Below are 17,833 nucleotides of genomic sequence, written 5' to 3' on the forward strand. Positions count from 1 at the left end.
TATTTTATCTCAAATCATCTCATCCCAAACACACCCGGTTTTTATTCAAAAACATCTTATCTCAAATTATTTTATTGAGTCACGGGATTATTCCCTATCCGGTCTAATTTTAGACCCTGCCCCCCTAATTGGTCAGTTCATCAGATTAACTGGTTTAACCACCAAGCCAGACGAGGTTTATAACACTGCTTTAGAGACATCTTTGGTTCCATACTTCCATCTCCCTTTGTAGAAAGCCCTAGTGACTACACGAGACTTCCCATTGACTCTGCAAATCACTGCTTTGATGTGGAGCAATTTTGGGACAAATGAAGTTACATCCAACCAGAAGTATACCGTGAAAAAATCCAACAGAGAGCAATACCAAAAAGATACGCGTCTCCACGCAACAATTGTCCACTTAGAGTTCAAAAAGACGAAAATATTCCGCTCTCTCAAGTAAAACAACAAAAGCAGGTTACTCCAACTCAAGTGATCATTTTTTCCAGTATCAACATTGTGGGATAAATTATTAAAATAGCTCCAAAATGGACATTATGTCCTGCTCATTTTGCTTCTCGTCATAGCTTTCTTGGATGTTCTCGGAAAATCAGCACCACAAGTGGCATAAGATCTGAACTTGTCAAGAATCCTTCTCTCGCTGATGCGAAGCAACAATGAATAATAAAAATTGGGTTCTTTTAAGCTATCACAGTTGTTTAATGCTTCGATATCAGCGTCTAGAGAACTTGAACCATATAAACTTTCACGAATATCAGCTAGTGATAATAAAGCAGCTCGAACACTTTCTGTCAGCAACAAATCCTTGTTCAACTCTGATTTCTTCCCAAAAGCTACAAAAAATTTCTCCGAACAAGACTGATTTGCAGGTCTGCAAATATTCCCCATGGATGAAACTAAGAGATCAAGTTCATTGTGACTTTCCTCTGGTAACAGCATTATGTAAAGCAAAACCAACAACTCAACTTGGGGTTCCCCTTCAAACGAAACTTCGAAATATTCAACATTCTGACTAACACATCCGCAGTAATCTAACCTTCTCCACAGCAACAGCCTCCTTCTATGGTAGCGACGAGAAAACAAAGAAGAACTCCACTGATCTACCAGTTCAAGATCTATGTTGAGAATGTCAAAAGGATTATCAGCCTCCGTGAAGCCATATCTATGCAGCAATGCAGCATTGCCTAAAGATCCGTACGTATTGAAGACCTGAAAGAGGTTAAACAATATATCTGTTTAAATTGCCTCTTTTATTCTTTTTCCTTATCTGTTTAAATTGCTTCTTTTATTCTTTTTTTTTTCAATTTCTTGTTCACCATTATTCTCAGAACAGCCTCTTTAAGACACAATTTTATTAGTTCAGAATGCAAAACCAGAAACTAATTTGGTTCAGAGATTGAAATATTAGATACATCATTTCTGAGTTACATCTAGAATACTTGGTAAAATTCTGAACTGAAGAGCGTTCAATAGGGTTTGTAGAGTATATTGCATAAACAAGCTTCTAACCTCCTCATTCCAGAAGGACAACATTTACATATAAAAATCAGAATCAGAGTTTCATAGCAATTTCAAAATCAATTCAGGATATGAACTTAGAGAAACCAATTCAGGATATGAACATATATATGCAGCTAAATCTTATTGAAATGAACCCACATGTATGCATAGATAGAACAAAATATAATTAAACAGAGTAAGAGACCAGGCTAAGAGTACTAACTTCATTTCCCGTCTTCACACCTTTAACCATTATCATCTCCAAAACTGTAAGATCATCTCCAGAAGTTGAAGAACAATCAAACTCACTCCCACCAGATGACCCATTTCTTTCATAAGAATTTTCGCTTAAAAGTGTATCATTCATGTGGCTTTCACATTCATCATTCCTTGGGTTAATGTCTGCATCCTGATCAGATTCAACTTCAGAAACTAGAGATGTGAAGTGCACATCTTCAGCACCAGTCTTGTGATTAAAGCTGGACATCAGAACAATCTGATTAGTCAAGAACTCAAGATCAATACAGCTTTATTTCATCTAACAAGAGAGAGAAACAGTCACAAACAAGGAATAAAACGAATAAAATAAGCCTATCAAAACATATGAATACAATCATTAATATTGTTCCAATGAAACTCAATTTACTATGTCATTTGATAAGGCAATCTGAGAGAGAACTTAACCTGGAAAATTGCCGCTATTGCCAAATATGCACATAGCTGCACTGCATCAAAAGACAATCACAAAGTTTCCTACTTTTTGTAGTTTTGTCACCATATGCTGTTCACTTCTCACATTCTACCCCCTTCACTTCTCCCTTTCATTCATCCAAATTTAAATATCCAAAACCTTACAGACAATGGTAACTAAAACAGTTTCAATCAATGAATAAGAGTTTTAACCTAATGGTCAAAACCAAATTTGAGAAGTCTTTATCAGTGTATCCCTATCCTAATTTCCGAAAATTGCCTAATACAAACCTGGACACATCTGTTGCAGACAATTGTACCAAAGTCCATTTAAAATAGCTTTCAACAATGTATACAAACACGAGAAATGAACTGCTGCAAAGAAGACCAGAAGAACCAATAGGTGTAGTCCAAATTTTGCTAAATACATGCTCTGCATCATCATTAAAGAATTAATTCAAACCATTCGCTAACACCATGAGAAAGTAATAAGCCATGATGAGAGAAAATTATTGAAAATACTTGAACACTCAGCAGCGGTATTAAGCAAGTTGCACCAAATAGGGAAAGTCAAGATTGGTCAAAACCAATTGCAATTAAAATACTAGCAATACATAGCAAGATAGGAGAAGATGACAAAACTCAAAAGGAGAAAACTGCACAAATGGACCCTCAGATTATTTATCCTTTACTAGCACCCTGCATTCAAAGCGACACATTTGGTCCCTAACATATTCAAAATGCATAGTCCAAAATCCCATTTCTGACCACATTTTGGCTTGAAAAGCACACAGAAACGACAGGCTAATAAATTGAGGGCAAAGTATAGATTCTTTGTTGATTTTGTTTTGGACTTAAACTATGTGCCTGTGTGCATTTTCTGCTGAATTCAATAACCACACAGGCCACACCAAAAACAAAAAACAAAAAAAAAAAGGTCACAAATGGAGTTGAGTTTGATACAAACAGGTTGCATATTGAATTTGCTAGAAACCAAAATGCGTCATTTAGAATGTGATTGACCAAAAAAAAACAAAGGATATTTTGTGAATGTTATAGAGAACTTATATCTTCTAAAAGTGGAATCTTTCTAAACTTAGAATTCATTTTTAAACTCAATTTTGTTATCCACTCGAGATATGTTTATGCACTGACGCAAACACTGCACCTGAGCACCACAGATTCCCCAGATAGACTGCCAATACATGCTTCAAGCACAGAAATTTCCAAAATATCTACATAGCAATAAAGAGTCCAATGACTTCAATCTCCTGTCCCAGTTCGTCACGCTTACCAAAAATTGTATTTATGCTCACAAACAAGTCTCTCCTCTTGCTATTTTGCCATTTTCTTAGCCAAGCAACAAAGGATTTTGAGTTGTAAGCAAGTCAGACAACACCAGGCCACAACACACTACTGCTCTCAATACCTTGATTATTGATGGAGAGTTAGTACTCATTCAATCAAACAAGCATTCTTGATTTTTGTTTCTTAATTGAAGGTTTGCAACTGTGCAACTGTGCCCCTAAAGTGATTTACAAAGATATTACTTTAACTGATATAAACAGGAGAGATGGGGGTTTCAGCTAGTTACCAGAAACAAGGTTGGGTACCATCACGTTCCCCTGCAATTCCGCTGTTGCATGTATTGCAGCTCTAACAGTAAGAGTGTAAATAATAACCTTTATGGCATGTAGAAAACAATTCATAAGCCAAATGTATACAAATGTGCTGTCCTTTTGGAAAATTTTCATAAAATCTTGAAGCTGACGACAGATTGTTGGAAGAGACGAGGAGCAAATGAGCACATAAGAAAGTGCGAAAACCATGTGCCTATGTCACCACGTGTCACTAAGAGTAACAAGGAAATGGATAAACAGTTGCAGTTTCTTTTACCCCGTGTTAGTGATTTGTTTATTCACATCCCAGTGATCCCATAATTGCCACTTGCACCATTTACAAAATGACAAAAACAGTGGCAAGATAAAAACAATCTGCACTTCCGTCAAATACATTTTTCTACATCCTAGAGCTGAACATCACCAAAAGTTAGCAGCAGCTTTATTCAACTGGGACAGTAGCCATCCTTTGACCTTACTGTAAAGGAAAAGTTCATGCATACACAGTGGTACGTAGCTGTATATTTTACTTGTGCTTATATTTGTGTACAAGTACCTACATGCACATGAAGTGTCCAGCCTACTATGAAATTTAAGTCAAAGCATTCAACAAAAATGCAGATTCAAATAAACACCATATCATAGACAGAACCAGAAAATTTCCTTTCAGGGAGGAAACTCTAATTCAACCAAAATTTTAAGTACATCACCTAAAATATTTTTAACTTTTTGCAGGGGCAAAAGTTCTAAAGTTACAAAGAAGTATTTTGAAAATTTTATTTTTCCAATAGAGACACCTGACCTTCAAAAATTCATGATACTCGATGTGTCAACTTATAGCCTGTTCACATCTTCAATTTGCAGGCAGCAGACACAAGATAGAAGGATGTTGGATGCAAACAAGGTCAAGATTTGGCAAAATGGAAAGAAGTCTCCTTAATTTCTCATACGAACCTGCATACATCCAAACCTCCCTACAAATCCCAGTCATGCCTATTAAGACCTGGGGTGCCATGGCAGAACCATGCTCAATGTTTGAAAACTCCCATTTGATAAGGAAGACCAATCTACTGTAAAACACAGGAAAGCTACTTTTAACATTGACTCCTGTCAGAAGCACCTATTTCAATTGCTAAACTTCCTTCAGTAAAGCTATAAAATGCTTCCTAAGGTAACATTTTGATTTTCTTTGATTGAAAACTAAATATTGTACCCACAACCAAAATGAGCAGCAGGCAACTTTATGCACCTTTCATGATACCAACTCAAAGCCATGACAGTGGTAGATTGTCTGATCAAAAAGAGACGTACTTGAAATTTTTGCCAGGGTTCTCTGTGTAATGCAAAAGCTGTTCTAATTCTCCTTAGAGGGCATCTATGAAGGAAATTTATAATATTATATTCTCCACGTTCTTTATCTCCATGACGTAGCACAAATTTGACACTTGCGCATGCAACCTCATCATGCACCCAAGTCCACGTAAGATGGACGAAAGACTTGCTAACATTATAATCTCACTTCTTTGAATTGAACTTAATCAATAACTCCGGCAGTTTCTATCAACCAAGATTTAACTTCAAAAGCATCATAAAGAGGTATGGACCAACATTTATTCTGAAGGAACAACCTTTGACATGCCAAAAGGTATAATGAGTTTTCTCTATTGGCCATAATAAAATGTAAAGTACGTATTAACTAGGAAAGACATTCTAGCACGTATTTCATCAAGAAAAGAGAAAAATGCAGTTTTGGTACCTAAACTTTGACGCACGAGCGGTTTTAGTCCCCAAATTTTGGACGAAAACAAATTTGGTACCCGAACTTTCAAATTTTGAGCACATTAAGTACCCTTAACGATTTTTTTCCAAATTATTACCGGAAAAAGCCATGTGATAGTCACATGTCCGGCCGAAATGGAATTAAAAAAGGCCAAAAATGCAGTTTTGGTACCTAAACTTTGACGCACAAGCGGTTTTAATCCCCAAATTTTTGACGAAAACAAATTTGGTACTCGAACTTTCAAATTTTGAACACATTAAATACCCTTGATGATTTTTTCTCAAATTATTATCGAAAAAAGCCATATGACAGTCACGTGTCCGGCCACAATTGTATAAAAAAAGGCCCAAAAAATGTCAAATGCCATTATAATACTAAGTATTAAATTTAAGGACTAATAGCGTAATAAAGAAAAAATTCAAGGACTAAATAACATCACATGAGTCAACAAAACCCAAGAACTGATACAAATGAGCTCCAATTCCAGACAAATTTTGTGACTTGATTCTTAGATTAATGTACTGGAATTGGAGCTCATTTGTATCGGTTCTTGGGTTTTGTTGACTTATGTGATGTTATTTAGCCCTTGAATTTTTTCTTTATTACGCTATTAGTCCTTAAATTTCATACTTAGTATTATAATGGCATTTGACATTTTTTGGCCTTTTTTTAAATACAATTATGGCTTGACACGTGACTGTCATATAGATTTTTTTGGTAACAATTTGGAAAAAAATCATCAAGGGTACTTAATGTACTCAAAATTTGAAAGTTCAAGTACCAAATTTGTTTTTGTCCAAAATTTGGGGACTAAAACCGCTCATGCGTCAAAGTTTAGGTACCAAAACTGCATTTTGACCTTTTTTTTTCCATTTTCGCCGGACACCTGACAGTCACATGGATGTTTCCGGTAACAATTTGGGAAAAAATTGTCAAGGGTATTTAATGTGCTCAAAATTTGAAAGTTCGGGTACCAAATTTGTTTTCGTCCAAAATTTGGGGACTAAAACTGCTCGTGCGTCAAAGTTTAGGTACCAAAACTGCATTTTTCTCTCAAGAAAAAGTAGCTAACCACAGCAAACAGCATAAATTATGCATAATGTGCTTTACAGATTTTCTTGATCTTGTAGGTAAATGGTTCCACAAACTTCATGCTTGAATTATATAGACCCCTAATCTCTACACAACAAAGTGAATTGTGTGTCAAGAAAACATTAAAAAATACAAGCATTCCATGCATGTCAACCTAAAAATCCTACATTATATCTAAGGAACAAGTTAAAAAAATAGCCGCTGAAATACACAACTTACAGGTCTGCCAAAGGAACCATTCCAGATCCATAGTAATCATCTATTTGAAATGAGCGAGAAGCAATGAGACTTCTTGCAGCAAAATATTGTTCGATGCCAAAAAACTGTGGGTTAAGCTCTAATGGAGCAGAAACCAGAAGTGGTTGAATGCACTCTTTCCAATCCTCATAGATGAGATCCTTGTCTTCTTTAACCATCTGCCTAGAAAGGTGACATAATGGTTATTCAAACAGATGCTGTGCGCTACATAAAAGATGTTCTAATATTTCATTTAATTTTGTCATTCTGATATTCTTTTTCAACCTTTTTTCTTCACAAGGGGGCCATGGACGTATTTTTTATGGCTAGTATTAACTTTTCTTTACCAAAAAAAATCAGGTGTTTCTGTAGACACTAAAAAATACTCAACACAAAGTAATGAGTCATTAACATTTATTTATAGAGCTAAGGGAGGCTACTCAATTCATCATGAGTTTAAAAAAAACTACTAAAGGATTACTAGCAAACAGGTTGATGGCTTCAGTTGAAAAGCCATGTTAGTGCCACAGAATGGTCCATAAGTATGTTGCATCTACCACACCAAGTTTATCAGTTGCTACTCGAACAACACAACTTCTGTACCAAATATGGCAAACAGCAGCTTACTTACACAACTAATAATATGAATGGATGTAGCAAGAAAAGAGAAAGAGAACAGGTAAGAAAGAATAATCCAAAAATTGCTATAGCTATATGGCTCACCTTAAGAAGTCCTTTGTAAAGCATAACGATCAAGGTGAACTTATTACTAGCATGAAGCTAGTTGTTTTAGGTTTAATTGCCATATTTTGCAATGATGTGTAGGAGTTCAAACAGTCATGTTTATGGAGGGGTAAGACATAAGTACAATGTTTGGGCACACAAACACCAAGTTCATTAAAACATTCATCACCAGCATTTCAGGCTACTTGGTTTGGTATTATTTAACTGATGAAACTCTGTTCAGTTAGTCATTAAGTTCACCTTTATTCTTGACAAATGCAAACCAGATTCGTTAGCAGCAAGTTGACCTGGACTGCATCACCCTTCTGCTTATAACTTTACTGTCTCTTCCTAATTTAAAACGTCAAACCATTATCAATTAATAAGATTGTCAAAAAAAAAAAAAATTCTTAAAATACTCCAATAAACAATGCTTGAAATGCTGGAAGAAAATGGGAATTATTCAAAGTATCTCACAAGGATCGGCAGGATAATCTGTGGAGGTCAATTTAGTTTACCCTATTCTGTAATGCAGCATTATATTCTCACAACTAGCCATTAAGATATGCCCTCTACTATTCCAAATTACAGCAACATAAACAATAATGGAAAGACAATCAGCAACAACCATGATCCAACCTTCTTCTCTTCTCCCAAAACCCAAAAACGAAAACATAAGAAGACAATATTCCCGTATCGGCCAGATGCATGACTTTTCCCAAGGCATATTAATGATTGGCTGCTTTCTGTAACCAACTCAGCATAGGCCGGGCCACTTGAGGGCTTCAGTACATCTCCTACAGGTAGGTGATTTCCCTTTTCCGAAACCAAAGGTTCAGAAAGTGAAAAAAGCATAGGTGCAGAGACTCAACAGAAGCTGTTCTAACAAATGGAGTTGGAAGACCAAGAAGACACAAAGGAATGATACATAGGGCACAGGCATTGATATGAGACAAAACAAGTCTCTGCAAAAATTGCACTAACATAATATATCAAGGGTTGAACCACCAGTGCCAACCATCAACCAAATTGGTTCCAGGGATAGAAGACAGTCTCAACTCTTTCCAGCCAATATTCCATATTCAGTGTTCAAATTTCCAAAACCCTTCCACTAAAAAGCTCACATCTCAGCAATCCATTGCGATTCTTCGTCATTTTTTCTTCTTTAATGCTTTTTTAGCTGTGAATCTTCTTTTTATACAGCTTCAGGCTATTGGTTTAATGAGTTGTAAAGTAAATAATTTGAAAGTCATTGGATTCACGACATTAATAGTCCTCTGCTCTCAATCCCCTCCCCCTTCCCTTCTCCCACCAATTTTCCCACAGCAAAGAGAAAGAGAAACGAAGTGCTTCTACTTGTTCACCCTTCCCATCCCTTTTCACTCTCTTCTCCTTCCCTCTTTTATTTACTTCTCCCGTCCCCTTGTTAATTATCAGGCCTAAAGCCAGCTGTTCTTTTGTCCCAACTCTCAGCCAGCCTTTGTGATTCACTTTGTATTTCTATTTTCTCTCTCAATTAAATCAATTTGTAAAATGGTTTTATCATGAGCATGCCTTTAACTCAACTTTCTCATAAACCTGCACTCAAATTATTGCTTACTTTTCCTCTATGTAGGGCATCATTGGCAAATTACATAATGAAGGTGAATTTAGGGTACTATAAATACTCCTGTACTAATATCTGAGGCAGCCTCTTATAAATTCATCCAAGAAGAAGGATTTTTATTCTTGGGCGACCTAATAACCTTTTTCCATAGTTCCTTATGCAGCTATGATTGTTATTTTTCCATTTTACTGTTTCTCTTAATTTGAAAAACTTGGTTGTATTAAAATTCTTGCTGCAATTAGAGTCCTGAAATTTTAAGTGTTGAAATTAACCCAAACTCATTAAGCATAGCTCTTATGCTACTAACTTGTTAGTGATTCATTTATGACTCAGATCATTTGCCTGTTATGGAAGATTGCTATGGCATAAGTGGAAAACAGTGTTTCCATTTCAGCTTACGTTGCTTTGAACTGAAGCCCCAGATGGCCTCTGTGCTTTGAACTTAAACCTCATATAGACTCCATTTGCTCCAAAGACACGGTGAAATTATTCCATTAGCAAAAATATTCCTCAAAGATGACCAGAAACCTTTTTCTGCCATTAAGCCTCAATTTCTTTGAATTAAAACCTAAATTTGTATTTTCAATCAATCTAACCATCCTTAATTGTAGCAAAACAAGTGTTGTTCTGCTCCTAAAACTTCTAAAAGATATGTTCTGCAACTTATTTGTAAGTATATTAAGTGCTTTAAAGGTTCTTCTTGATGTCTAAACATATCAGAAGGACTTCACTAAGAAAAACCGAATAAAGGACTTAATTGATGGAAAATCAAACTTGAAGAGCTAAAGTCCTATACTGAATTACTGAAGGTATATAATGTGGATGCCCTAAACTTGGTTTTAACATTACAATATTGTGCACGATATCAACAACCAATTTTGATTGAATCTTCATGGAATTAGCAAACATCACATGTATAGTGTTACAAGTATCAGACTAAACTAGCAATTTATTAGACATTGGCAAACAAGTACAAACATACAAGACAAATGGATTTCCTTTCAAGTACATAAATATACATGAATAACTAATCAAGCCCACCAAATGGCACTCATAGTATTAATGTTGAAGCACAAGTTTTAAAACGTTCCAAAATTGAACTACAACCCCATAATTCTGGGAATAGTACTGCTAATTTATAATCTCCACAGTTACTCCAAAGCATTGCCAGTATACTGATATACTACATTATTCATTTGCTAATGAGTTCATTAACTAATTGGCTTAAGCTTATGAAGTTCAACAAATAGTCATGGCCCTATTCAGCCTTTCGCATTTCAGGATAGAAAATTTTCTGGACAACATCTTATTACCATAGTAATAGAATAACACCACCTGTATCCTTCGTATTAATTTGACCAAGAAAGTTGAAAATTTTTGATAGAGAAAAAAGCTTCTAGACATTGAAGTGATGGCTCACCAAATTGCTTGATTTGTTTTAAGACGAACAACAAGGAAAGCAAGTTGCTGATGCATTTGTTACCTATAAGGGCTCAAGGTGAAGTGCAAGCAATTTAAAGGTGCATCCATTGTGACTCAGGGCAAGTAATTCATACAATAATAAAGTACCGGATCTGGTTCTGTCCACAAAAATTAAAGCTGCAGCATATGCACGCATACTTAACAGGGGTGGATTAGATTTTAGATACCGCCTGTGTGGAACAGCCACTCAGTTTTAATTGATTACACTTAAATATGCTTGATTTTTCCACTTTCACCCAACATAAATATGTAAAATAGTCTTGAGGCCTCCTGTTGCCAGACAATTATGAAATATTTATTGGCAGACTACAATAATAATTCTATGACATGTACAACAAACAAATAGAAAATGTGGCTCCTCCAGAGTCACATCCTTACCAGCAGAAAAAAGCATCTACCACACTTCCCTATGGGGTGATACTATTCTTGTTGTCAAACCCTTTTTTTTAGTTAGAATGGTCTTATACTGCCATTGGACAACTATCTGGCAAATCAACAACTTAAGCCTTCTTTTATGACATCTCTAGTTTTACATGGTTTACCAGAGAACACTCCTTTGTATACGTCAGGAGTCCATTGATGAGAAGGGGCCGGGGAAAGCTTGAACCCAATTCCTACCTCTCTATCTATCTCTAAGATGTTTGGATTTTTCAAAACTACATGGACATGCAGAAGAGAAATACTATCCCCACTCGGACCAAGACAGAACTTTTACTTGTTCATATAACAATTAAGGTGAAGCAGGGTCAAGAACGCCGAATCTCTTTATGATAAACAGATATATTTTGTAAGTTCGTTATTACGGGTAGTTCCTACAAAGGATCGGACTAATGACGTATACAATACTTGAATTCTCGATGTAGATGCTACATAGTTGGTTCTCATCCTTCAGAGACTACGAGTGTAATAGGAGCATCCGTCGACAAAAGGATCACCCTAAGATGATCATCTCATGGCTATTGAGAACGAAGTCCAGACAACACAGTCAGGACACAGAGAGAGAGAGAGAGAGAGAGAATCTTTAATAAGAGCTTTCACTTCTGAGGCACTAAGCTGCAGACTCTCTTTCCAGTACACACAGCTAGGCAGCCAAAATGGTAGACTCAACAAGTTATTAGAATCTTATTACAAGTGTTTGTGCTTTGACCAAATCCAGAAATAGAAGCAAAGGCCATCCACCATAGCGATGATACAATGTGATTTATCAAACTTCTCAAAAGATCTCATTGTGTGGAACAGAATATACATACATTCCATCTAAACTAACCATCTCACTTACAGGCTGAATGCTACCGAAGCTATCTCGGATTGGTTCTTAAGGAAGGCCAAGAGTTAAGTATTGTTGAAAACTCGACTTTTTATGGGACTTAGTAATATTTTGATGCTAAAAAGTTTTACATTAGTGGTCAGTCTTGTGCTTTTTCCACAATAAGAAATTAGTCACAAGATCATTTCTCAAGCATATTATCTTCATCTCCTTTCGTAAAACAACATTAGCTGTATCCTACACCTATAGACCTCAGGTTAAAGGTTAGATGTTGGAGTACACAATTGGTCGTGGACATCAACATGTACAATGTGCACATAAAGTTATAAAGACATAGACATGAACAGGAATACAATGTCAAATTGCCATTATCATCATTTGCACATCTGGTTAATTCACATTAATACGCTGCACCAATAACCAAACCTGCTAGATATTAATTGAGGGTCACACATTTTGACAGTAATTTTTTAAGGTCAAATCATTTGCTTACAACATAAAATGAGCTAAAAAATCAGAAATCATACATATTTATCCAAATAACTCAACAGTAACTTCTTAATTTAAGCCAAGTAAAACATTTTTGCTGGAGCAAATTTAAAAAGGTGAGCATTATTACCAGATTTTTGTATCAAATGGGAAAAAAATACTCACCTTATGGAGCTCAGTTCCGACGAGGAGAGAATCGATTTCGTGATCGGACCAGAGGAGGGGAATGGGCTCGCTGAAAGGCATCAATTGAAGATAAACGAACCAATTGGAGAGAGGTCCAAGGCTCCGCTCGTACATGACGGCGACGGCGAGGCCTAAGAAGCCGTCGAGGCCGGCGGCTTCGATCACGGGACGAGCACGTGAGGTCTTGATAGTGAGGCAGCTCCCTTTAGGGATCCTCGCCACTATATCGCCTTCCTGCAGGTCGCATAAAGCCCTAACGGAGACGGAGAAAGAGGAAGACGGAGATGGAGATGGAGATGAAGCGTAATTTGTGAGCACGAGGTCTAAAGCGTCGCTGCAGTCTATGCCTTGCGATTTCATCCACCTCTTGAATGCCCGCATTTTCCTGGTAGCCATAGCAATTGGAGTTAGCAGCAAGAAAGAAGCCGCCCAACTCTGCAATTGAAATCATGGTTCATGGTTCAAAGTTGCGGGCTGCGATTGCGACCCGAACCGTTTTGCATCGATTTCAGTATATTCCTCGTGATCTCGATGTGACAAAAATTTTAATATATTTAATATTATAAAAATTATAAATAATATTAAAAAATATACTAAATGAAAATAATAAAAAATTAGTAAAACAAAATCTGTAAAATGTACTATTTTTATACATATTAAACATAATAAGTATCTTTAATCATTTAATATAATGACATCACAAATAAAATCAAGAAAACACAGAACACAATTTTAAAACTAATAATTGCAAAAGTAATATTAGCCATTAACAATAAAGAATAAAAATTTATTTATAACATAAAGTTGGAATAACTTCGCTTGAGAATGTCTAGAGAGATAGGGTTCGATTCTCTTGAAGAGAACGAAGCCACAGTGGGGCCGAGACGTCCTTGAATGTATCAGCAACCAAGATAGTTGCAAATGGATTTCTGCAAACATTTTAAATAAGTTTGAATCCAAGAAAAGAATTAAGTATCAAATCAAGATGGTAATTGCATATGTTATAAAGATGTTAATTTTGTACACTGTATTTTTTATATAATCCAAAACTTTAACACCGTCTTTTGGACTGATTGCTGATGTTGGCAGTAGGAAATTGAAGGCAACATCGGATGATTCATAATCTGTTAATATGGCACCCACACCATCAGCATGCAGAATGTCAGAACCATCAACGAAGGCACTACAGAAGACAATCTTTCCTTTCACCTTCTCACCATTCACGGCAACAGGTAAGCAATAGCTTCCATACAATGGACCATAACCACCAATGTAGTTGACTACATCTCCTCCCTAGATTAAGGATATGTATATGTCCCATTACCCGTGATGTTGTAGTTATTAATGGCAAGTCCCTTCATATTTTGTTCAGTAGAATTAAAAAAGAAAATCCAAATTTCCCTAGTCACAACCATGGTTTGTGCAACCTTTTGTTGTTTTGCCTCAACTTGCATATGCACGCACAGATAATAACCACACTTTGCTTATTGTCTATTATTTGAATAACATGTTTTCTGATGTTTCTTTTGGGTTCTCGGACTTGTTTTTGTGAAACGATTCAAACCAAGAATCAAGATCACACAGCAATTTCATCCTTTGTTTTCTCTTGTTTTTTTTTTGTTGTTTTTTGATTGGATTCGAGTTGACTCGAGGTAATTCGACCGTTTTTATCCTTATCGGTGACGTCTCAAAGTTATCGTGTCAGGGTATTGGAACGGGGAGCCCCGTTCCAGTGACGACTCAGTCGAGTCGTCTCGATCTCAGCCAAGTCTTTGAACCACGATTCAAATGTGTTTTTTGGCAAGGGTAGTAGGTTTTTATCAATGTGGAAACTCAGACCGGTCCAACCAGTTCAATCGAGTAGGTCAACGGTTCATTTATTATTATTTTGTTATTCTATGAAATACTTGAAACTTATTCGAAAGATAATTCTATTATGCATTGCACACCAAAAACAAAATAGTGCAAAAAGTTGGAAGTTCTTCAAATTTTGTCAAAAAAAGACAAGACTTATAAGTTTAAATCTCATGCATCCAAATAAAATAACTAAACTCATATTTTGAAGACCAAGTTGATATGAGAAAACTGAGAACAAGAAAAAAGGCAAATCATCGTCAACACATTGAGTTTGTTTGGATAAGAGTTTATTTGGATAATTTATTTGAGATATTTACTGTAGCACTTTTTATGATGTGATGTATGTGAGATAAAAAGGTGGTTGAGAAGATAAAAAGGTGATTGGGATTTGTGAGGCAAAATTTTTTTTTCCAAATTCTCTTTGTCCAAACAAACTCATTGTCATCCTCATCTTCAAAAAAATGAGAAATAGAATTTTACAAATAAAAGGAAAAAATAGATTTTGGAGAATTAGAACATTAGATCCATAAGCAAATAAAGGGAGAAGGCAAAAAAAAGAAAATAATCATGAAAACAATAATTCGAGAAATCAAGGAAGTAAAGGTGCCTTTCTTCAAAAACATAAGTAATAGAGGAAGAAATAGATTTCGGTGAAAGAAAAATTTAAGATCTATAAGCAAAATAAAAAAAAAGAAAGGAGGAAAAGAAAATAGTCATGAAAAACTGTAATTGCAAGAAATCAAGGAAGTAAAAGTGCCTTTATTGAAGCCAAATTAGAAAAATAGAAAGAAAGAGCAAAACTGATCCGCATGACAAAAAGAAAAAGGAAGAAGATGATGATAATAACAGTAGTAGGTTAATTGAATAGCAAGTTTGGCATGTAGCAAACTTTTTTTTTTTTTGCTTTAGAAATTTTTTAGTGTTAGGGGTGAGCATATTAAATCATTAGAGACAACTTTTGTTCAAGGGTCATGGTCAACAAAGTCCTAAAGTCCTAAAGTTGTAGTTAGTTTACTAAATTATGTTTGGAAGGAGCATTAAAGATTGAAAAAAGAAAAAGGCCAGAAGTGGACCGCGTTGTGAAGAAAATTAAGACTCGGACGTTTTGGTCTAATCGGTTTTGTGGTTTTAACAAGTCTTGACCAACTACAAAAATGAAAAAACTCTTTCTCTCACTATGAGAGCAACTCTGTCCTAGAGAGAGAAAATCCCCCACTGTGGGTGTCCACACTTTCTCGGAAAACACCAAATTGAACTACTAGTTTAGGCGCCAATTTTAAAACTTTCCATTTAAGGAAACTTACCGATCTCATCCATCTTCTCCGGAATAGTGTTGGAATTTCTAATGATAGTAGCCACACTATTTTCTATTTCCCAGTTCCTTTTGAATATGATGTGATTGCTTTCATTTCTCATCACAATTTTCATTTCTTCGTTTTGTGTTAGTTTGAGTTTTGCTACTTCTAATCTTGTTCTTAGGTTTGTTTGGTTTCAGGTGTATTTGGAGTTGGGAACTTGCCTGGAGGCATTACAAGGACTTGGATTAGTTCCGGATCTATGCTGGGCTGTTAAGCTTACTGGAAATGGCAGTGTATGGTATGTGGGGAGGATAATGGAGAATATTAAAGAGGTATTAAGAAGGTTTAAACTCTCAGAAGAGGAAAGAGATGCAGTCTGTTTGGATGAAGAGGAAGTGGCAAAAGGTATTCAGGAATGCAAATTGAGCTTGATTGGTAAGGTTTGGGGAGAAAAGCAGGCAAATATTGGAGGAATTAAGAGCTTCGCGAACAGTATGTGGTCTCAAGTGAAGAATCTGAAGGTAATGTAGATTGGACATAATTTGTTCCAGTTCATTTTTTAGAATGAGAAGGATATAGAGGTAGTGATGAGCAGGAGGCCATGGATTTATGATGGTCAACCGTTAATTTTGTTGCGGCGGGAAGCTGGTATGGAGGAAGATGAAGAAGCTCTGAGTAAAACACTAATTTGGGTCTAGATCTGGAACATTCCCTTACATTGGGTCATGAAGGAAGCAAGAAGGAACATCGGCAGCATATTCTCAAATGTAAATGAGGTGATCATCTCGCAGAGTGGAGAGAAAGAAGGTAAACATCTAAAAATTTCGGCTGAAATTGATTTGTCTATTCCATTGCCTAGAGGGATCATGGTCAATAGTAATCGAGTTAAGAGTTGGATTGAATTTAAATATGAAAAATATCCAAATTTCTGTTTTGGTTATGGTCTGATTGGTCATAGCGAACGAAACTGCAGTAAAAAAGGAATGAACATAGGGGGGATCCTCATTATGGGAATTGGTTGAGAGCCAGTTACCCTCGAAGTCCTAAAAGGAGAAATAGGAATGGAAATGGGACTAGGGGTGCTGAAAGAGAGAGATGCTACACTCAGCACAATAGGGATGGAAAGAGAGATGATGATAAGTTGCTATTAACCTATACAGAAGAATTTCATAAGGGAGAGGAACTAAAACATTCTTCTAAGGAGGAGTTGACTATGGATGCTGGGTTGATGAGTGGGAAGGAGAAGAGAGCACTTGAGGGGAGGGGGGACAGAAGGGGTTAAGGATGGGAAGGGAGAGGGGAGTCAAGGTGAAAAGGGATTAGGTAAGGCAGGAGGTAGGGACATCAGAGAGGATAAGGGGTGCAGGAAGGAAGGGAGATTGAGGGATCAATAGGATGGAGGAAGCATTGAGGAAACTGTGGAAGAAGCTGATGATCTGATATGGATTGATGGCGTCCAGGGTAAGGCTAATGAGGATAAGATGGCTAAGGAAATGACAGAAGGGAGGGAAGGTGAGATAATATCTGGAGAAAGTGAAGGAAAAGGGAAAGTGGGAAAGCAGAAGGGTAGGACTACAAGAAAGCAAATGGTAAGTAAGAAATGGAAAAGATTAGTGTTGGAGGTGAGCAGGAGAAAACCACTAGTAGAGGCCAATACGGAAGTTACTGGAGCTGAGAAAGGGAAGAGGAAGGTGGGGATTATGGATTGGGAAGGTGATGAGGGGCAAATAGGGAAGGAAAATTGGAAGAAAATTAGATTTGAGAATGGAAATAGTGACTGAATGGAACTGTCTGAGGGGTTGGAGCCCACCCTAAATGGGGCTCCAAGGTTTAAATAAAGGCTATGGTGTCGAACTGTCGAGGTGTGGAGAGCCCCTTCACAATTCCCCAACTGAGGGAGGTCTTTAGACTCCACTCTCCTTTACTAGTGTTTTTATCAGAAACTAAGAAGAAAAAAAGCTATTTGAATAAAGTGAAACAATGGATTAAATTTGATAATGTGTTTGT

The 17,833-nt window shown here is 36.4% G+C and overlaps 1 protein-coding gene across 1 annotated transcript; it reads right to left on the bottom strand.

Moving 5' to 3' along the window:
• Positions 1-344: 344 nt before the first annotated feature.
• Positions 345-13,083, bottom strand: LOC113777459 (N-lysine methyltransferase setd6). Its single transcript, XM_027322549.1, has 4 exons — positions 12,651-13,083; positions 6,901-7,097; positions 1,724-1,979; positions 345-1,209 (listed from the first exon to the last, which is right to left on the bottom strand). The coding sequence occupies exons 1-4, from the start codon at positions 13,065-13,067 to the stop codon at positions 535-537; spliced, it is 1,545 nt and encodes a 514-aa protein (XP_027178350.1). The 5' UTR covers positions 13,068-13,083; the 3' UTR covers positions 345-534.
• Positions 13,084-17,833: the final 4,750 nt, after the last annotated feature.

This window comes from Coffea eugenioides, chromosome 7 (assembly GCF_003713205.1).
Source record: "Coffea eugenioides isolate CCC68of chromosome 7, Ceug_1.0, whole genome shotgun sequence".
Lineage (NCBI taxonomy): Eukaryota > Viridiplantae > Streptophyta > Magnoliopsida > Gentianales > Rubiaceae > Coffea > Coffea eugenioides.